The sequence below is a fragment of the Trichoderma atroviride genome, chromosome 2 (assembly GCF_020647795.1).
Source record: "Trichoderma atroviride chromosome 2, complete sequence".
NCBI lineage: Eukaryota > Fungi > Ascomycota > Sordariomycetes > Hypocreales > Hypocreaceae > Trichoderma > Trichoderma atroviride.
In genome coordinates, this window is record NC_089401.1 from 2,834,866 (window position 1) to 2,855,395 (window position 20,530).

The following is a 20,530-nucleotide window of genomic DNA, read 5'->3' on the forward strand; positions in this document are numbered from 1 at the left end:
ATCAGAGGCGCCACTCGCCATTCCGCCTTTGCTTATCGCCACGTGATGCTGTCGATAGACCCTGGCCTGGGCGCGTCGGTAGCGCAGCTCTGCCCAGCTCTGGTTGCTGAGCCGGCGATTTTTATTTTATTTACTCCATCGCCGACCTGGTCCATCCACCTCATTATCTCTTATCCTGCCGGCCACGTCCGTTCTCGACCCGCGATTCGAGTTGTCAGAGGGAATGCGACGCGATCATGGCAGGCACACCGACGCGGAGAGCCCCTTACAAGGACACTCTGCAGCCTGCTTTGCATCGACGCTTCTCCTCCACAGCTAGCCTGTTGTTGGCCGTGTCGTACATTGAAGCGATTCTCTTGGGCGGCTGGGACTCGTGTAAGAAGCCAATTCTCCTCCCGAGCAGCTTGGTAGTCTGTCTCTAACAAAAACCGCTTTGAATCGCCACAGATTTCTGGTCCTGGTTCCCTCTTGGCCCCGTGGGCTTTCGAACGCTGCTAGTCTTCTCCTGTGGCCTTGCCATCCTCATTCTCCGAATTGCGAGCTACCATGTCGGCGTTAAAACGACAGGGTCCGGGCTGCATACATTGGTGTCTTCGCTCGCCGCCCTCAGAACATACGAGACGGCTTTCTGGTACATTGCTTCGGGCCTGCTCTATTGCAGCATCTACCTAGGGACAAAAGATGAAGAGACGAATCTCCAATGGATCAATTACTTCAGCGGGGGTCGCGCCAGGTTGAACGAGCGACCTCTCTTCCTCACTTGCTACATGTTTACTTTTGCCCTGGTTCAGACCGTTGAACACTACAGACGTGATATCGACCGTCTGGATCTTGGTTCGCTGGAGAGAAAGCAGGCGGGTGAGCAAAAGAGCTTGGGTATCGTGTCGGGCTCCCTTCAAACCCTCCTATTAGAGCTGCCCCAGGCTATGGTCGAGAGCTCCAAAGTAGCTCTCTTGACCTTTCCTGCGACAGTCGTCATATACTATTTCTTCTTGAGATCGTTTGCCTGGTCATGGGCCATGATGTTCCTGCGGCCATTCTACAATATGCCCAGATCCAACATGCTTCCGTCTTCCTGGCCCCTAGATATCTACCTTATTAACCGATGTATCCTAGCAGGAGTCGGCCTAGGATTTCTATGGGCGGCAGGCAATCAGGCTTTCTCAGTCTTTATGGTTAAGAAGCCTTTAAAGAACGAGAATCCCCTAACATCCGACTCCAAGGATCCCAACGGCAGCCTTCTGAATGGCCTAAAAAGCAAGAAGCTCTCCATCAAGGTAAGCATATCCAACCACCGGTATCGTCTTCATTACTAACAAAAGAATGATGCACAGGCCTTTGCCATGTGGGAGTTGGCCCTTCTTGCTGAAAGCTGCGAAGCACGGAGGCGGAGTATTTTCAACGATATAGATCGCAAGGATGGGCCCATGTGGTCTCAACTGTACTCAATTTGCATGGAAACTTTGAAAAGCGTCGAAGACCACGTTGATGCTTATGGAAAGCCCGCGCCACAAGCCGCCCCTCAGACTGGAGAAGTTGAAGAAAGGCACCGCTCATCGGCTCCGTTGAGAGAAGACCCCATATTCACAAGTCAAGCCAAGCACACCAATCTGCGAACGGGTCTTGAACAGGCTCTGGAGAGACTTGCACGAAAGCCTGGCTCAACCCCCGCTTCAGAGCTTAGCCCCATAGCTCGCAAAACATGGCAGAGTGCCAGAGACCGAGTGCTCAGCAAAGAACAACAAGAGGCAGTTTCTCCTGATCATTTGAAGGATCAAGCCTGGCAATTCGCCACTCGGTTGATGTCGATTGGATGGATCGGTGATCTAATTCGACATGATTTCCGTACACAGTTCACCGCTGCAGTTTTGGGCGGTCCCTATGCTGAGCCTACATTGCCCGCCAACGCAGCCATCGCTCTCTGCCAACTGGCTGTGCACAGTTTAGCGGAAGACTCGTATGGCAATGTCCACAGAGATGTCCCGAATATTATCCGGACTTTGACAGCGGTCATCAAGAAGGTGGAGGGATTGAGAGCACAATTCCCTCTGCATTGGACCGACTACAATGGGCTAAAGAAGTGCCCCGAGGTGGACGAGCTGGTGCAGAAATTGAAGACGGGCTTGGAGCAAGTGGTTGCCAAGTTTGAACCCTACAGCACTGACTTGAGGCTTACGCTTACGGACCTGCGGTTTGCAAAAGAAGCCATTGGCAAGCCAGAGGCGAAGAAGGAAAAGGCGAAAGAGTTGAAGATGGTCAAAGCTAAGGAAGTGGCCTTTGACACGAGGCCCAGCGATGACTGGGCACAGAGGAAAGCAGCACTGCGAAGAGAATTCAGACGGCCAGAGATGGAACAGGTCCGATATTAAACCGAAGATTTCATGAGATGGGGACGAGCTGAGGCCACGCCATGTACTTATTAGAACAGGATATCCCTTGAGGGAGATTATGTATGGATGTCGCATATCGCACGGGACGATACCGGAGTTTGATGGCTTGCAACAATCGTAAAACAAGAGAATAATATCTATATATGAAGACGAAAATGCTAAACAAACAATAAATGACAATGACCATCTCTTTGTGCAGCTGCATAATAACAATGACTGAATGAATGGCACTAAGACCACGAGGTCTCAGCCACAGAGTTTGCCCGAGAAACCTGGCAGAGCGTCAGGTACTGGGCCAAGGTACCCATTAATAGTGGACCAGGTCTCGCGTACCTTGCATTGCATGCGCCAGATGCCTGCTCGTTCCGTACCTGTACATCACTGCTCATTTCGCTCCTACGAGGCGGTACCCCGTTCCAAGCTCCTGGCGAGGTACCTGGAATTAATTACCAGCAGCAACCTTGGCCATTGTCCTCCTGATCGCATCCGGCCCACCCTCTTTTCTTCCTCCTCGCCATGGCATGACGATAGCATCACCTTTTCTTGCCCTCCCCAGCAGCACTTACGGCGTCCCGGATGCGTCACCAGCAGCTCTACCAGCAGTAGCCATGCGACCGCGATTGTACTCCTTATCCGAATCAGCAGGGCGGCGACGAATCAGTTGAGCAGCCTCTCGGCGCGTCGCCATGGCGCACCACAGCCTCTTCCTGCGCATCCTCTACCGGTCCATCTACTTCGTGCTCTACATCATCCTCTGCGGCCTGTTGCTCATCACCCCGGGCGACGCCATCCAGCGGTCCGTCGTCAACGCGCAGTGGTACAACATCTGGATCATCGCGTCGGCGTACGTCATCACCGTGGTCATTGTCAGCTTCGTCTACATTGTGCGTCTGTACGTCAACCGGACGGTGCTGGCGTCGATTCCCAAGTCGTGGGTGCCCATCGAAAAGGGCGACATCAAGAAGGCGGTTTACAAGATTATAGTGGCCGGGCTGAGCAGGAGCTCGGCCATTGCGTATGCGGCGAGGCCGAGGGTTGAGACGCACGATGAGATGATGCGGGACGAAATGCTGGAGGACGACGAGGATGAGGCGCGCATGAGGGACAAGCTGGTTGAATGGAATGAAGGGGCTCTGGATAGAGATACGCCGATCCCAATGCCTCCGCATCGCCCGGTATGGGGCACCATTGAGCATTGCGGCTGGGCTTCTCCAAACTCGCCGGATCTGCCCAACTTGCAATACGGCACCGTCATATCGGAGATTCCGAATCTAATAGAGGCGCAAGCACTGCGACTTGCGCCGCCAGATCCAACGTCTCAGGCTAATCCACCGATGCTGGATCCAGAAGCCGCCGAGCTGCTGCAGAGATCGCTCAACATGAGTCTCCGAGATTACTTTGGGCATCTCGCTAGCTTGGGGGTCGTCGTCTTGGATGAGACCGTGGCCGACTTTCTTGGGAGATACGAAGCAGCTCGCTTCTCGACAAGACCAGTCTGCGACGGGAGATTTCGCGAGCTGATGCACCTCTTTGCGGAAATATTACGATCAATACAGCCTTTGGACCCTACAGTCTTGGATCAAATGTATGAGGATGAAGAGGAGGAAGAGGAGGATAGAAGGAGAGGAGGGGGAATGAATGAGGGAGCGGCAATGGAGAGCGATATTGATAACGACGCTCCAGCGGAAACGATTCCATCTACCCCAAGAACTATATCACGACCGTCTACTGCCAGCACTCAGCGCTCATTTCAGCGGCAGATGAAACGACGCACTATGAATACGTATCGCACCGCGCCGAGCACACCCGGTAGCAGAAGGAACGTGCCAATGACGCCACGCAGCGTTGGCAGCAATGGCGGCTTCTCGCAAATGCAGCGTTATTATACCTCGAGCCAGCATTCATCAGCCGCCAGCTTCCGATCCAGGTCCTCGAATGGCTCGGGCTCTGTCATCCGCCTAGCAGACCACGGGGACCCTAACGACTTGCCGTATGTCCTCACGTTGACTGAATCAACAGCAACGAGATACTAAAGACTCGAGCCGAACCAAAAGGAGGGAAAAGCAAATCAAAATTTCATGACTTTATCAAGATGTTTTATACCAACAATAGAATGTAACTTTATGGCGGCTCCAAAGGCCCTTGGGAAGGATACCAGAGAAGGCGAAATACATGGGGGTGTTTTTTTTTTTTTTTTTAAATCTGATTTTAGATGAAATAACTATAATATATAATATTCTTGGCTCCTTGGCCACTTCATCTTATTCCATCTTACTTTCTGTTTCCTCAAAGCTTTATCAAGACCATCTTCTAGAAGGATGCAGCTGATTTCCCAAAGCAGCAACCCACGCCAAGGGACTCCACCAGAGCTAAAGCCCGTCTATAGTGACGCTACAACTTTTTTTTTTCTTAAGCACCTCCAAAAAAAGAGCACCTTGATGTTTTTTCAACGCACTTTTTTTGCTTTCCACCAATTGTTCATTGCATGGGAGGTCTAGGTCGTTATTTTTTGGCCCTGAGTTTATGACAGTGATATTAAAGCATAATCTTTCCAATTACTTATTCATTCATCCAAAGCTCTACTTTCTCCATAACTTCTAATCCGTCTATACTATTCTTTCGACATATTTCACAACATCACATATAAAACCAACATTTACTCGAACCAATCAACGGAATCAATCTCAATCATGCCGCCCTCTTCATCCTCCAAACCTCCCCCCCTCCCCCCTCGCCCCCGACCGCGCCGCCATCTCCAACAAAATCTCCCTCCTCCTCTCCAGCCGGACATCCCTCCTCAAGACGCTCAATCCGCCCTCATCAACAGCATCCCAGTCAACAACCGCCCCGCGCCGCCACCACCAAGCCATCAGCTCAGACGACATCGAGCAGCTCTTCTCCGGCCCGCGGCCAAACGAAGGCGTCGGGTACGTGCCGGACGCAAAGGCCGCGGGCAAGGACGCCGCTTCAAAGGAGGACCGCATGCTGCGCGGACGGCTGTTGGGCAAGGGCAAGGGAGGCAGGAATCAAAAAGGTGGAAAGGCATTTGCTGTGGAGAGCGAGAGTGATGAGGAGCCTGGGAGGAGTGGACTGGGCAAGAGGAAGAGGCCGAGGAGGGAGGAAGTTGTTGTTGAGGAAGAGGAGGTGGTGGATAGAGTGGAGGATGATGGGAGAGAGGATGAGGAGAAGCTTGGAGATGTGGAAATGGGCAATGACAAGAGAGAAGATGCTGCTGTGGTGGAAGATGAGGATGGCGGCGGAAGCGGTGGTAATGATGATGATGAGAGAGAAAGGAACAAGAAGGAAAAGAAGAGAAAGAAGAGACAAAGAGAGAAGCAGAAACAGAAACAGAAACAAACAAACCCTGGGTCTTGAATATAACGGACTGAAAAACATAAATACAAAAAAAAGAGAAAAAGAAATGCATCATCATGCCAGGTTTATATACGCGAGGACATGCAGCATCTTTAAACCAGAATAACGACAGCAAATCTCAACCAATGCGTCATCACTTCTACCATACAGATCAAAAGCCCACGCAAAATTGATAGGCTTGAATGATTGAAGACAGCTCATAGTATACGCCATCCGCAGACACTTCCATGCATATCTGGATCAATGACAATTGATAAATAAAACCCATCGGAACTTTTTCTTCTCCAAACTACCCAATTCCGCGGTTTCACGTTGCCCATCATCCGTATCTGTCAAAAAAGAAAAAAGGGTAGCCATATATATCACAGCACAGCCCTATACAAGGGTCGGCTATGTAAATATATGTATATATATATATATACTTTATTTGCAGCAGATTGCTGATATTCATAGATACCTTATATCCCAATCTCCCCCCATGTCAACCGATACCAGAACAGCAAACACCGACGAGGCCTCATCCATCCTTCCCGCCACTTCTCCTTTTTTGCTTCTTTTTTCCCGCAATCCTCACCATGTCCTTTTCATCTCAAGCCAGTCCACCTCTTATAACGACATGTAACATCAACCAGTAGTGTCCAATTTACACACAAAAAAAAGTTTTCAAGATACTTTTTTCATTTAGCGCTTCAAACCAAAGATGGGCAGATGAGAGTGGTGTAGCCCCAGACGCGGTAGGAAGCTTCCAGTAACAAGTGTTTCCCCAGAGATGGCCCAGGGTGTTTTTGTTATGCAATAGATAGGGAATGCGGGTGTGCCATCTCGAGAACAGCAATTATCTTTAGATCATGGTGGAAAAGAGTTTTGATGGGCTGGTGTTGCCGTGTCCCAAATATCCAATCTGGTGTCCAATGAAAATGAAGAAAAGAGTAACGAAATCGAAAATAAATGCAAAGAATTGGTGGATTCTTTTTTTTTTAAAAAAAACGCCAGCTTTGGAGAGCGACCCCTTGTTGTCGTAAGCAACAGTGCTAGATCATACGCCATGGTCATGAACCATTTTCCCCATCATCCAAACGTAATGTCAGAGACTTTCGGCATTGTATTATAGTCTTCGTTTTCGCTTCCTGTCATCGTCACCCCGCGGGTCTTCGTCTTCGTCTGATCGCTCGGCTGTATCGCTAGGGTTAAGAATGTGCGCCATGCTACCTCTTCTAGTAGGAGGCGCCGACGATTCCTTCAGTGCCCCAATTGTTTTACTTTCACGGTTCGACGCCGAGTTCCATGACCAGCTGCCGAATGTATCTGATCCAGGGCCGTTGCCGTTTGAAAAAGGGGCGTGTGGCGGCGTTGTTGGCCTTGAGAGTGGGTGGGCGTGGGGGGGGGCGCAGGCTGTAGGGAGAAGGAAGAGAGTGAGTCTCTCAACCTCTGGTCCTCTGGCACAAGCCTGTTGGGAGATTGCGGCCACACGGGCGGTGGCACGGCCTGGGGGAACGGAGGAGCATTCGGCTGCCACCCATGTGCCCGAATATCTGCGGCAGTATGACGTCTAGCCAGATTGTTCGCAGATTCCACATTGGAAAGAGGATGGGGTCCCGGAGGAGGGGCTGGCGCGGCATTGCGCAGAGGCGAAGACCCAGCGCCACCGCTGATGGATCCGTAAGGTCGCCGCGTACCGATGGAAAGGTTTGAGGGAACAGCAGGCCGGTAAGATGGTTGGTTTCGCGCCTGCGGAACGTTGAGTGTCACTCGTCGGGTGTCGTCCTGCGGCATCTGTCTAGGTGAGACGGGCGCATTATCAACGGTGCCAAAGAATTGTTGTCTGGCAGGGTATACGGGCTCATGATGCTCCTCCAGTGAGCGTAACATTTCTGCTTGCCTCTGCATTTCGCCTTGGATTGTCAAGACTATAAAACTCTCGAGTCAGCATCACAGTCTCTGTTTCAATTCTCCTTTTGTGTTGATTCCGCATAACGCACCATCTCGATGAACAGGATTGTCCGGGGATACAATCGAGAGCATTCCCTTGGACAATTCCTGGTTAAAAAATAATAGTCGGTTCAAGGTCTCCATCACGGCCTGGTTCTTAACGTGCATATAGTGGGCGGCCTCTTCGCTTCTCTGTAGTCTCGATGCTGTATCGTATAGCGAGTGCTCTAGGTTGGCCAGTCTAGCTTCAATGCTATCCGCTGGTACCTGAACAGGCTCGACGGGCGTCCCAGGTTGGGACGTAGAAGCTTTAGGGAAGTTGTTTTCCCGATTGACTAAAGCATGTCGGCTGGCACGACGTTTGATCTCACGAAGGCCAACAAGATCGCCGCGCTTGAAGTTTCCGTTGCCGTGCTTGAATTCCCAGAGGGTTGTTTCTGGGCTGCCAGTGTGGAACACGTCTCGTTCTATTTCAGAGTGAGCCATGTTTATAGGTCAATTGATTAAAGAGAGTGAATGCGGGTGGAATGTACCTTTGTGAAAACCGTACATGTTGAGCTGACGCACAAACGAAGAAACATTCGTGTGTTTAAAGTATTGTCTAGAGATCCAAAGGTAAGCATATCGGTTATACCCAGGGGCTGGACGGTCAAGGGAAAAGCTTACGATAGCACCTTGGAAAAGTCGGCCGAAGGCGACATGACGAAGCTTTCGGCAGATGAAGACCACGAAATAAGATGTTGTATGCTGGAGTCTTCCAGCATGCTGCTTCCATCATCAGTAACCGTTGCCCCATTCCAGGGACACCCTCCACAGCCGAACGGTGGCCGGGCAGGGCAATCAGAAATCCTCACTTGTATAGCTTGTGAATAAAGGCGGTTTGGACTATTTTGGGCTGGTGAACGGCGGCAGCGGCGGCGGCGGCAGCGGCCGGAGGAGGCGCGGGCATGTTGTTTGAGGTCGCGACGGCGGACTGATCCTGCGGCGACGCATTGCCAGGCCGGCCGGGGGGTTGACTTGCCATTGGCACCGGGGTCGGCGTCGGGGGCCTGGCCAGGAGGGGAGTTGTCCTCTGGCGATGTGCCCTCCATCGGATGGTCAACGGGACTAGGTGGAGACATGCTGATGGTAGGCGGCGGCACGGACACGGAGATGGGCACGGGAACGATTCGGGCACCGTTGGAGTCTTCAAGTCTATCGATTGCCGGGCTCGAAGTCTGAGAGGTCTCGGTCCTGTGGGCCATCTGTACTGTGCCCATTGCGGTCAGCCAGCTGCGAATGGGTTGTGCAGAGTGAATTGGGAAGAATGAGGGGGGTGGGGGGGGAGAGAAGAAAGGCGATGGTCGAGGATTTGTAGCGGCGGCCAGGAGAAGCGGCCTGTATGTGGCGAGGAGGAAAAAGCAGCGAGGCGGGCAGCGAGCGTGGAGGCGCAAAGAAGAGCTCGGAGCTGCGACAGGCCGCATTGGCAGGCCAGCTAGCTCAGCGAGGCTCTGGGGACCTTGGCTACTCACCTCACCTCATATCTACACGTCGGTCTGGTCGCAGGATGAGGCGGACAGGGCGGAGTTTGCCGCGTCGTGGCAGTTGTGGTGGAGTGGAAGCAGAGCACGCAGTGGCAGTGGCAGCCAAGATGGCAAAAAGTTGCTGGAGAATTGTCGTCGCTGGGACGTGCCCGCACAGCACGCGCACCGCACACGCAGAGACGCACAGGCTCGGACTCGGACAGGCGTCGATATCAGCCTCGCATTGGCGACGGCAGCCCCTCGTGGACGAAAAGGGCCCTTGTTGAAGCTGCTTCTGGAAGCGGCAGCTGCAGTACCTGAGCCTGGGCCTGGCGCGAGGGCGCACCACGCAAGGTAGCAGTATGTGTGTGGAATGTAGCGGATGTAGCTGTATGCACGATGCTAGTGTAGGCGATGGATGCTTCGCTCTCGGCCACTAGGGACGCCCGAGGAGCTCGACGATGCAGCTGCTTGGCCCAGCCGGGAGAGTCGACCGGAGCTGTTGGCGAGGCGAGGGGAGGCGGCAGACGCGAGGCGAGGCGGTGACGGGCCTCGGGCAGCACGGCGATGGCAGGACACGGAATGCCTCAGGATGCTGCTGACGATGCAGATGCACAGACAAGAGCGCAGATGCGGTGGTGTATGCAGGTCTGCTTGGGACAGAGAAGGCGGGAGGCCAAGCCGTTACGGAGGTGGGAATGACGGGGGGGGATAAGAGATGGAGATGGTGTTAGTGCGCATCGGTCGAGGCAGCAAGTACCGGCTACTTGCGCTGCGACTTGTGGGACGGGGCGGCGCGAGTGTCTAGACGTACCGGGTACTTGCTCTCCCCAAGGTAAGCTACCACGCAAGCTACGGTACGGAGTAATACTCCCTCCTAGGGGTCGGTAAACGGGTCTGGGAGCTGAGTGGGCGTGTACCGGTACCGGTACCGGGCGCTGTTTGAGACGTCTAGCTCGAGAAACGCCGACCGTTGTAGATGGAGTTGGATGGAGGGCACAGCTTTTCAATTGCATGCCTAATGGGCCTCATCTACATACGTGGACTGAAAATATGGAACATGAGCATGGATATGGGAAGCAGTTGCAGGTCCTACTGTAGCAATACCGGGCCCTTGGCCTTGGGGGCCTACTTTGCGCTGGGTAGAGCTCCAGAGTACCTCTACAGTTATCGGTACTGTACTTGCCAGAAGCTCCTCTCAATGGAAGGCTTCACCAATGTGCTCTTTGCAATTATCTGGCAGTATCACAGAGGATTGGGGGGTATTACTACGACATAGGTACGCGTATCGGTGTTTGATGTGGCTGACGGTACGATATCAAAGCTGCAAGGTTTTGCCTGCCCTGTAGCTTGCATCCCTACTAGACATGTTTACTTACATGATGCCAGCTGACGACAGTTTCTGTGTTGCTGTGTTGGCGGGAGTAGGTACAAGCAGTAGGGAGCAGAGCTTTCACAAGCCGTTGGAAAGAATCCAGACTCCAGTCAACGACTAATATGGAGCCGCCTTGTACGTAATAAAACGGGGTCCTGTACGAAGACAGAATAAATGGATCAGGTAGACCTGTCTGCAGGAGAAGCAGCCGCGCCGTCCCAAGCGAGAGCAGGAACAAAAGGAGCAATAGTACTCGAAATTAGAAGAAGAAGAAATAAAAAAAAACACTCATTCAACTGTTGATCGGATGCAGCTTCAAATGACAGACGAGGTTCCCCATCATTAATCACCAGGGATGTTGCTTGACCGTCGCCAGGGTGCTCCAGATTCTACTACCGTAGCAGACGGCCAGGGATCAGTTAATGCGACCGATGCTCCCCGTCAGGGTGCTTGTCCGGGACAAGGAGAGGGCTTGCATTGACGGCATGCCTTTTCGCTCTGTTTTACAACGCTTTTGATACATGAAATGCTACCAGACTCGTTGGATCTTGTCCCTCTTTTCCTTGTCCAGGCACCGAAGCCAGACCTCGAGTAGGTAGCTATACCTGCCGGGCGCCTACTACCCTGGGTCACACCGGGTTCTGGGTACGTCCCATCAACTGATGCTGCTACCTCCTTGGCACGCCGTCTCTACCAAGGCACTTGAGACAAACTGCCTAATACAACGTAGCACTATTACTAAGTTGGCCAATTCAGGTTTTTCTTGAGCGAGCATATTCCGATCTTACTCGGGGAGCTGAGACGAACGAGCTCCCCCACCACGCCGCGACTGACAAGCTGGACTGGGTGGCTTGCTGACAGGCATCGACTATTGAGGCCCTTGTTGCAAGCCACCTCCCGGCGATACGGTGATGCTCGATTTCGACTAGCACGGCCGCAGAACATGGGACAGTACAGCCCAATCGAAAATGCTGAGCCTGGGCTAATCTAATAATAAGGAGGAGGAAAAGAAACCGCAAAGGCAAGAAAGAAACAAGTCATTTCTCGTTATGCGCTCAGTCTACATCTTGTTCCAACGAGTGAAGAGGTAGCGAGCTAGCAGCACGAGTACCTCTACCAAGGTTGGCCGTCTTAATTCCCCGGGCGCTTTCACATGCATTCCTTATCTACTAGCAGCTCTCCTCTCAGTGCCAGTCTTACGTCGGCGGCGTCAAATCTCAAGAGGAGTAAGAAGCGCCTTCCGGTCGTCCTTTTTTTCCCTCTCGTCTAGTCTAATAATAGACAGTTGTTCCATTGGAAAAAGAGAAGAAAGAGGAGAAAAAGGTTGTGAATGACTAGGTAGTCAGCCAACTTCTAGTCAGTCGCAGTGCCTACGTAGATAATGCTAGCGCCACCACAACAATGCAAATGGTGACACGACTGGGATTAGCTCAGGTAGAGCTTGTTAAATTGTTCCATGATCGCCGAGACGTCCCTTGCTATCTGCCGCTGTAACACTGTGGTAGATATGGAGTATCCTCTGTATATACATTATGTGTATATATCAAGTTCTCCATGTGCCAATTGTAGCCATTGCCCATTTGATTGTACCGTAGCAAACAATGAATGGCGTCGGGGGCACAACAGACGGAATTATCCGCACTCTCTTCTCGGCAATGAAGCAATAATACAGGAGCAATACGGCTCAACCTCGCTATCGAGTCGGTAAAGCCATCGGTAAAGCGCCAATAAGCCCGAGTTATCGTCCGTCGCACAGGCACAGGCCGATGCGGGTTACGAGTAATTTACTGGCTGCATGTCCCGTCCGTCCGTGCATATGTACGTACGACACAGCTTGCAGGCCAAGGGCTCACCGGTGAGCAAAGGGGGAATGAGGTCACAAAAATCTCGCCAGTCAACTACAGGTATGATGCCCCCCCTTTTCCGAGTTTCTAATCTCCCCATCTCGGCACCAACAGCGTGAAGCTCATGTTTTCGGTGTCGTGCAAGGCAGGAGCATAGAGGAACCAGCCAATAATAGTTTAGACGACCTGTTACATTCTTTGCTTTCTTTACAACTCCCGTAATGGTGCTGGAAGGAGTAGCCATTTTGGTTCCAGATGCCAGGATGCTGCCACGCTAAGAGATGCTGATCTCGGGATATGGGCAAATTATATTAAATATTGCCTGTCAGATCGACGCGGCACATCAACATATGATCAGTCTCTTTTTTCTTTTTCCGTTTCTCTTTTCCAACTAGGCTTGGGCAATAAGATGCTGCCCTCCAACGGCTGCCTAGAGCTTTGCACCTCTTTCCATGGGAAGCTAACAGAACTACTGCCTTCTTTCGAGCGATCCCGTCGGATGCAGCCGAGACGGTTGGACCTGAGTAGGAAAGGATATCCTGCAGTCCTGCAGAACAAGTGTCATTGACAAGTCTCTCTGCCAGGGCATTGCCGGAGGTGGCATGTAGCATCTGGCCTGTGGCAGCAGCACTAATACGACATTGGCAATACTGGTCGGAAAGGAACCGATGCATCTCGACATGGGTCCTGCTCGGGGTGCGCGAAAGACGAGTTCGACATGGAGACTGGCAAATTCTGTACTCCGCTGCTACCTTCATACATATGGCGGAGGATGTCTGATTCCACCATCCTTTAGAGGCCGCGGCTCCGAGCCTTGGGGTGAGAATGCGGCGATGAGCCTCGTTGCAGCAGTCATGTCCGTCGGCATCCTTTGCACAGAATGCCTCGCTATTATTCTCATTATGGCGACAGCCGAGAGAGCCATGCAATACCGAGTACATGTACGGAGCAGACAACACGGCCGGGAGCTAGTAAATAAGCAGTTGGCAGATCTGCCCATCTACAGTTATTTCTCCGTAGCTCTACCACCTTTGCAGTGACGACGATGACACTGTCAAACCGTCTGATGATTAAAATCCCCCAAAAAATTGATCTGGAATCGTCTTCATTGCCAGCTTTTTTTGCTCATCTAGAAACCGTCATCCACCCTGACAATACCCCTCGGGCAAACCAACCCACAAAAACCACGGATCAAAGAACTCCATGCAGGCCTCTCCTAGAAGAAGACATTCATTCACGGCTGCCTGGTTCTAGCTTCGGACGCACAATGCAAGAAGAAAAAAAGGGACCTTGTTCGTGTCGTCAAACCGTTTACCCGATAGACAACTGACCCGATAGACAACTGTGACGGAAATATTACATGCCTACCTGCAGCTAGCTGTCATGCATCGGGACGGCCGATGTTGGCTGCTTTTGGCCGATGCTGGAAGTAAAACCACGTTTCATCCTTGCCATGGAAGAAAAAAAAGTGTAAAAAAAAAAAAGCATTTACTACAGAAATGTGTGGATTTCTTCCTAGTTCCTTGCTTCTCGGGCCTTTTTCCTTTCTCTCCTGCTTCTTTCTTTTCTTCTCCCGAAGCCCATTCGGGAGAATGAAAATGGAAAAACAAAATACCCCCTGTCTCTAGAACCTCCCCACGGAAAAAAAAACTTGGGGCATTTTTACCACTCGTGCCAAAAGTCCCAAGCGTATTAGTTACTGGACTCGGGCTAGAGTAATGCATGCTTTGAGGTTCAGTTAGGAAGTCATGTCCGTATGAGAGCTTTTTCATCAAGTTCTCTAGATATTTTCAAAGTGCTAAAAGATGATTCATGGCTCTTTGCCGGGTAGACTGTCCCACGTAGCATTCTTCACATGCTTGACGAATGAACCCCTGAAGAAATTTGCATCTACTTGTGATGAAACATCAAGGATTGAGATGGAGCTTCACGGATCGTCTTGTCGCGAGCTTTCTCGGCATCCAAAGCCGTTCGGACCATTGATTGCCATGAAGAAAAGCTTCTTAGGCTTTACCTTTCCAAACAGATGTTCGATAAAGTTGAATATGTGAATAAACACATCTTCTTCGCTGAGTCAGGAAGTGAACGGAGAGAAGCAGAGACCTCCCAAGCCTCATCTAAAATGATCAAGAGATTATTTGCCAAGCTCATGTACGAAATCCATGGATAAGCCAAAATACCATCATTCTGTCTCCAAGTATACTGCTTGAAGACTTGCCAACCTATATTATACCATACTTTTCCCCATAATGCCCCAAACCAATATACACGCCGCGCCGTAAATCATCCCATCACCACGTCAGCCCTCAGAAATCATCATCCTCCATCATCCCACTAGCCCGATTCTCGCCAATCTCCCGAATCTTCTCTCCCAGAATCGTCCGCCCATACCGATCAGCAATCTTGAACGCCGCCTCCATCATCTGGCCGGTGCGATCCCGCATCAGCTGGACCATTTCAAGCGCGCGCATGCCCCTGTCTTCGCCCTCGCGACACTCCACCGCCAGGAGCTGCAAAAGCGTCTTGTCGATTTCTAGCTCCATTCGTGATAATAGTGAGCGCTGAGTATGGCTGCTAGAGGTGGCGTCGATTAAGTCGCGGAGCTGAGCCGTTTGGACACCCTTGAGCATAAACTGCTGCTCTAATTTTCTCGTCTCAGTACCTCCCTCCTCTTGCTCTTCATCGTCGTCATCGCCCATTGCTTCATCTTCTCCGTCATCCCGCGTCTTCTTTTTCTTGGGCACTTGCGGTGAATGCAGTGGAATAGAAAAGTCAAACTCTGAGAGCAGAGGCCGCGGGAAGTATGGGTATTCGTCACCGCCCTTGAGGATAATGCAGTGAAATTTATCTTCTGCCACGGCGATTGGGAAATACGTTTCGTGCTTCCGCCCAGACGCCAGACGAGACAGAAGTTTCGTATCTAATAGAGGCACCCAAGAGGCCCGTGATGGCTGACGCCAATGTAGCAGAGTTAACAGTGTGCCTGTCGAGTCGTAGATGCAAGGGTCCTAAAAGCTAAATGTTAGTACCTAAACAAGCAACAGATGTTCATTATCGGTCATGACTTACGCCATTGTCAGAAAAGAAGGCGCTCTTTAATGTTGCGCCTTCAGGGAGTGCCACGGTATCTTCATTCTGGCAAATCTCGTCTCTCTTGACATTCTCAATCGTGTACAGGAGGCGCGTGTTTCCGTCAGCGGCGACGGGGCCGTTACCAATGGTGAGCACATAGTCTCTCCAGCTTGCGCATGTAACCATGGGCGTGCTCTTGGGACGATAGACTCGGTAAGGCATGCCAAACAAGGTAAAAATGCGCACGTAGTTGGCACTCGTTACGACAGTAACGAAAGAATCGCTCAGTGACATGGCAATAACAGCCTCTCCCTTGGGAAGCTGGGTCCGCCAGTCTGATCTCTGTGTCCAAGTTTCATGAGGGCGATAGAAAATGGTCGCCGGCTGCTCATCTTTAGGGGGGCATGAAAACAGAGTTCCATGCTCATTGAGGCATGCCTTGTCGTACAGGAAGGTGTCTGTGAAGTGAAAATCTCTCTGAAATTCGTGGTCGTAGAATTCAACGGTAACGGTGTGGTGCCCATCTTGATCTACTGTCCAGACAAATCCAATGAGATTTAGACAGAGATACTTTCGATTGCCTCTCCACGGAGTCGATCCAGGCTGGAAGGCCTCGTGGTACTGAGGTTCTGCTGCGAGATGCATCCTCTTACTGGCGTAATCACCAACATCGTCGCCGACGCGACCTCTCTTTTGGCCAATTGTATACCCAGCACCATCATCGTCAACGACAAACCCGTCATCATCACCGTCCGCATAATTTTCATCATCCAGGTATGAGTCAAGACTGCCCAAAGAATCTCGTCGAAGGCGTGTGGGAATGTCGCGTCTCTGGCCATTGGCCGCGGGAGCTCTTCTATTGGCGGATATCTCTAAAAGCGGATCGTGGATGAAGGGAGCTGGTTGCACGGGAAGCTTCAGCATAGGGGAGTATTGATCAGAGAGAAAGTCGGGGTATATGTAGACCTCTCCTTCTGAAGTCGTAAAAGACAGGATATTCTTGGTCGGGTGCCACGCTAGATCAATGACATTGGAAAAGTCGTATCGCTGAATCACATTTTGGGTGCTGGTCTCCCAGATCAAGATCTTTCCACCTTTGCAGGCCGATGCGAGCATGACGCCGTTTGGTGACCAAGCGAGGGCAGTGATGTCGGCCGAGTGTCCGTTGGTAAAGGTGCGCTGCTTCTCCCAGTCGTTCTTCGATATAACCTGAATGTCTCGCGTAGGTGTCGGCACGGCAAACGCCCTGCCATCTGGATGCCAAACAGCCTTGACCGACGCCTCAGACTCTGCGTCGCCAGAGCCAATGACTCCATCCACCTTGTGTATCAGCTCGGGCTGATCCGCAGTCAAAGAATAGACGTATATGATGCCGTCGACGCAAGACAAGGTCGCAATGCGGCCATTGGGATCCAAGCTGATGTGTCGAGCAGCTCGGGTATGCTCGTTGAGATATCGCAGCTGCTTGATGTCTTGCGTATTCACAACCTTGACTGTCAATTCGTCGCTGGCCACGGCGCACCACTGCGAGTCGCCAGAAAGCGCCACATCTCGGACAGGCAGCGAGGTTCGGACGAGGAAGCGCTCGAAGTTGGACGTTGCCAGGGAGTAGAGGCTGACGGTGCCGTCCTCAGAGCCGGCAACGAAGAAATCCTGAGAGGCAGCCACCGCAACATTCTGCTCCTGGCAGTCGTCAATGTTGATGGGCTCGCCGTCCGAACCCGTCTTGTACAGGCGGATGGTGTTGTTGGACCCCACGGTGACCAGCCGGCTGCCGTCCTTGGTGTAGGCGCATCGCGTCGTGCCCTGGGTGTGCGCAGGCCTCGGTCGGGGACGGGGCGCAACGGTCGAGTCCATGATTGTTGCCTGTGCTCGTCGGATTGGAGTGTGCAGGTGAAGCTGCTGGGATTTCGTGGCGGGCTGGACACTGAAGCTGGAGCTGGAGCTGGCGCTGGCGCTGCTGTCGTGGGAGACGCGTCTAAGCGCGTATCAATTAAAGTCGTGGTAGGCGGTGTCGCGGCCCCGCGGTTGAATTTTAGCAGCTCTGGCTGTCAGTAGCAATTGAGCCCCGCCATTGGGGCTCGAAATCTACCTACGTTTGGCGGGAGCCTGGCAGGCACCGTATTATTGATCTCATCCCCTTTTTTTGCCTCTGATCTTGATATCACATAAGCTCTGCGAAGGAATTGGTGCTCGCGATTTATTTTTAATTATACGGCAGCCTGGACTTGAAGATCTGCAATTCAACGACGTATAAATTGCATCGGATTTCCTGTCCTCAATTTCCTCCCGCCCAGATAAGACATCCAATCTCATTCAGACCCGAGCAGCACATCCCACCGCCATGGAGACCTCAAATCGTGACGCCTTCTTTCAGACTGAGTAAGTGCGAAGTGACTTGATGAAAATGTCTTATAAAACTCATATTCTAATCATCATTATAGTGCTTCCAATGCTGAGAGGGAGCGCAAAGCTCTCAAAGCCAGCAACAAAAATGGAGACCCAATCGTCATGAAGTCCAAGATTTTGGCAGCCGTCCCTGACCCCTTTTCTCCGTCAACGGCCATCTTCATCGCGGAATCAGCAGGATTCGCTCGCAGAATAGATCTTACAGTGAGTTTCGTTCCTAATTGTTGCCCTCTGCTTAGACATGATGCTCACCATCGCCTGTAGTCTGGTGCAACAAAAGCTACATACCGTGGGCCCAAAGCCCCTGTGACATGTGTCGCCGTTGGAGGCAGCGGGAACAAGACTGTGTTTGCCGGCTCGTGGGATAAAGACATTTGGTCTTGGGACGTCGAGACGGGTCAGCCTGGCCGCAAGTTTAGCGGTCATTCAGACTTCCTCAAGGCCGTTGTGTGCACCAGGATAGCCGGCAAGGAGATTCTCATCAGCGGTGGCGCAGACAAGAAGATCTTAGTCTGGGACATTGAAACCGGCAAGCGCCTGCACACCCTCCAAGATCCGACAACGACCATGCTTGCGGTGCAGCACATTGCCATTGATCCCGTATTGAGCACCCCTGATGCGGCGGTGATTGCAAGTGCGAGCAGCGACCCTCACATCCGCAGGTGGAAAATTACAGTGGATGGAGTTGAGCAACTGGCCGAGGCATTCCACGACAGTCCTGATGCTGAGAGGCTCACCCTTGCGGAACATGACACAAGTGTTTACAAGCTGGTTTACGATCTTGAAGGCGACGAAGGCGATCTGTGGACGGCCAGTGCAGACGGTACTGCGAAATGTCTCGTCAGGTCGCGGAATTTCATTGCCGAGGATACCTTTACACACGGAGATTACGTCCGCGCTGTGATTCCAACGGAACACTGGGTAATCACCGCTGGCCGTGACGAGAATGTCAAGGTTTGGGATAAATCATCGGGCAAGCTATACTGCACGCTGGAAGGGCACTACGAAGAGGTGACGGATCTCATCTTGCTGCGAGACTCGCGGGGGTTGCCTGAAAAGGTCTGCAGCGTCAGCATTGACGGGACTATCCGTACATGGCCTTTGAAGAAGACCGATCTGGACGAGGTAGTCAAGAAGATTGAAGAGTCCAAGCAGCCGGTAGAAGAAGAGGATAAGCCGGAGGGAGATAACATGTTGACGGCCGAGGAGGAAGCCGAGCTTGCTGAGCTGATGGACGACTGATTGAGCACTCTCACTCTGTCAGCCAACAAATATAGACATTTGATTAAAAAGAAAAAGAAAAGCCCATCATCCAACAAATTACTATTTCTTGACCGCTATTCATCCATCGGGTACTTACTGCCGAGGGGGGCGTATAGCTGATTCAGGGGCGTCAAACACTGAACTTCTTCGTAACGGCTACCTGCCTTTTCCACCGTCTGGAGTTCCGGCTAGCTATAAGTCGGAATCCGCCACAACCGAATATATTGCACGGTATTGAAACCTGAAACCATCTTCGGTAAACTGCTTTCACCGACTTTTTTCCTCCCCCTCCTTGGTCGAAAGTCGTAGAAAGGCTGCAAAGCGAGCACAGAGTTATTTTCCTGCCTGCGAACTTGCTGCGGAGCCTCGACTGTGACTGATCTCGCCACCCCTTTTCTCTTCTTTTCTTTCTTTGGTTATATTTTGTTAGTCGTATAATCAGGAGAGAAAAAATTAATACAAAATGTTGCTCTGTACTTCATTATTTGTTGATTTAATACGGGGCTAACATGGGAGATACAAAATGTGTGAGTGTGACTGGTATGTGCACCTGGACCAACAGTGTGATGAGATGTAGCTACAAGTACTTCTTCTTCTCTAGTTACATGTATACGGCGTGTTGCTATTAGTGCCAAAGAGTTGCGAGTAAAAAAGGGGGAAGAAGAAAGAGTATATGAGCCCAATTATAGCAAAATTGAAAATGGAGCAATGAAAGCGTTGTTGTTTAGGCAGCGCATTGAGGCGATATTAAGCGAGGACCGGAGCTGAGAGCGACCTGAAGCTGTAACAGACTGCGGTAAGCGATTACTACCTTGTAGACCATGACCTGCTGCTTCCGGTGATGACCCGGTCTCGCTGATCTACGATTGAATCAATTCTCAATGTGATCGGTATGGAGTACATCAATCTACCACCCTGGTATAGAGCTTCTCCCAAGAGACGCCAGTCTAGCAGTAGTTGGCTCTGAATCTCCGGTAAGTCTCCATTACCATCATCTTAGTGTTATGAATGCGTGCCTAAGTAATGGCGAGCCGTCTCCAGCTCAGGTACCCATATATAGGTAAGTTATTAGTTAGGCCGGGCCAGGTCATTCATCATTTGAAGTCATATGTTTGCTATGCAAGCGTTAGTATTGTATTGTACAAGTTTTGAACGTCATGAGATGCATGTATAGACGCATCTGCCACCGTTTGCTCACCACTTGACCCACAATGAGAAAGAAAAATAAAAAATAAAAAATAAAAAACCATCATACGCTTGTACGTAATACTGCTCGACGACGGTACGAATAGTCACTCGCTTACTTCTTCGAGCCGTTCCTCCTGGTCCACAGCACCGCCTCCATTCTTCTCCCATGGGCTAGAGAATTTT

At 51.4% G+C, this 20,530-nt stretch overlaps 7 protein-coding genes across 8 annotated transcripts; 5 read left to right on the top strand and 2 right to left on the bottom strand.

The window, feature by feature from the left end:
- Positions 1–13: 13 nt before the first annotated feature.
- On the top strand, positions 14–2,575 carry TrAtP1_003743 (uncharacterized protein). The gene is made up of 3 exons (XM_014088133.2): positions 14–375; positions 448–1,277; positions 1,335–2,575. The coding sequence occupies exons 1-3, from the start codon at positions 237–239 to the stop codon at positions 2,367–2,369; spliced, it is 2,004 nt and encodes a 667-aa protein (XP_013943608.2). The 5' UTR covers positions 14–236; the 3' UTR covers positions 2,370–2,575.
- Positions 2,576–2,888: 313 nt separating this feature from the next.
- TrAtP1_003744 (uncharacterized protein) lies at positions 2,889–4,649 on the top strand. Its single transcript, XM_014088134.2, has one exon. It carries the CDS (start codon positions 3,077–3,079, stop codon positions 4,421–4,423), a length of 1,347 nt encoding a protein of 448 aa, XP_013943609.2. The 5' UTR covers positions 2,889–3,076; the 3' UTR covers positions 4,424–4,649.
- Positions 4,650–5,372: 723 nt separating this feature from the next.
- On the top strand, positions 5,373–5,765 carry TrAtP1_003745 (uncharacterized protein; the record flags this gene model as incomplete). Its single annotated transcript, XM_014088135.2, has 1 exon — positions 5,373–5,765. The coding sequence occupies one exon, from the start codon at positions 5,373–5,375 to the stop codon at positions 5,763–5,765; it is 393 nt and encodes a 130-aa protein (XP_013943610.2).
- Positions 5,766–6,034: 269 nt separating this feature from the next.
- Positions 6,035–9,880, bottom strand: TrAtP1_003746 (uncharacterized protein). Of its 2 annotated transcripts, XM_014088136.2 has the most exons (5): positions 8,549–9,880; positions 8,361–8,459; positions 8,228–8,295; positions 7,745–8,161; positions 6,035–7,672 (listed from the first exon to the last, which is right to left on the bottom strand). In XM_014088136.2, exons 1-5 carry the CDS (start codon positions 8,716–8,718, stop codon positions 7,005–7,007), a joined length of 1,422 nt encoding a protein of 473 aa, XP_013943611.2. In that variant the 5' UTR covers positions 8,719–9,880; the 3' UTR covers positions 6,035–7,004. The 2 variants fall into 2 exon arrangements, with proteins under 2 accessions (XP_013943611.2, XP_065968099.1); XM_066112017.1 differs by having other exon boundaries at positions 8,361–9,880.
- Positions 9,881–10,926: 1,046 nt separating this feature from the next.
- On the top strand, positions 10,927–11,429 carry TrAtP1_003747 (uncharacterized protein; the record flags this gene model as incomplete). The annotated part of the gene is made up of 3 exons (XM_066112018.1): positions 10,927–11,011; positions 11,143–11,216; positions 11,328–11,429. 3 exons carry the CDS (start codon positions 10,927–10,929, stop codon positions 11,427–11,429), a joined length of 261 nt encoding a protein of 86 aa, XP_065968100.1.
- Positions 11,430–14,539: 3,110 nt separating this feature from the next.
- Positions 14,540–17,466, bottom strand: TrAtP1_003748 (uncharacterized protein). Its single transcript, XM_014087346.2, has 2 exons — positions 15,485–17,466; positions 14,540–15,423 (listed from the first exon to the last, which is right to left on the bottom strand). The coding sequence occupies exons 1-2, from the start codon at positions 17,342–17,344 to the stop codon at positions 14,722–14,724; spliced, it is 2,562 nt and encodes an 853-aa protein (XP_013942821.2). The 5' UTR covers positions 17,345–17,466; the 3' UTR covers positions 14,540–14,721.
- Positions 17,467–17,570: 104 nt separating this feature from the next.
- TrAtP1_003749 (uncharacterized protein) lies at positions 17,571–19,548 on the top strand. Its single transcript, XM_014088139.2, has 3 exons — positions 17,571–17,869; positions 17,932–18,100; positions 18,161–19,548. The coding sequence occupies exons 1-3, from the start codon at positions 17,832–17,834 to the stop codon at positions 19,136–19,138; spliced, it is 1,185 nt and encodes a 394-aa protein (XP_013943614.1). The 5' UTR covers positions 17,571–17,831; the 3' UTR covers positions 19,139–19,548.
- Positions 19,549–20,530: the final 982 nt, after the last annotated feature.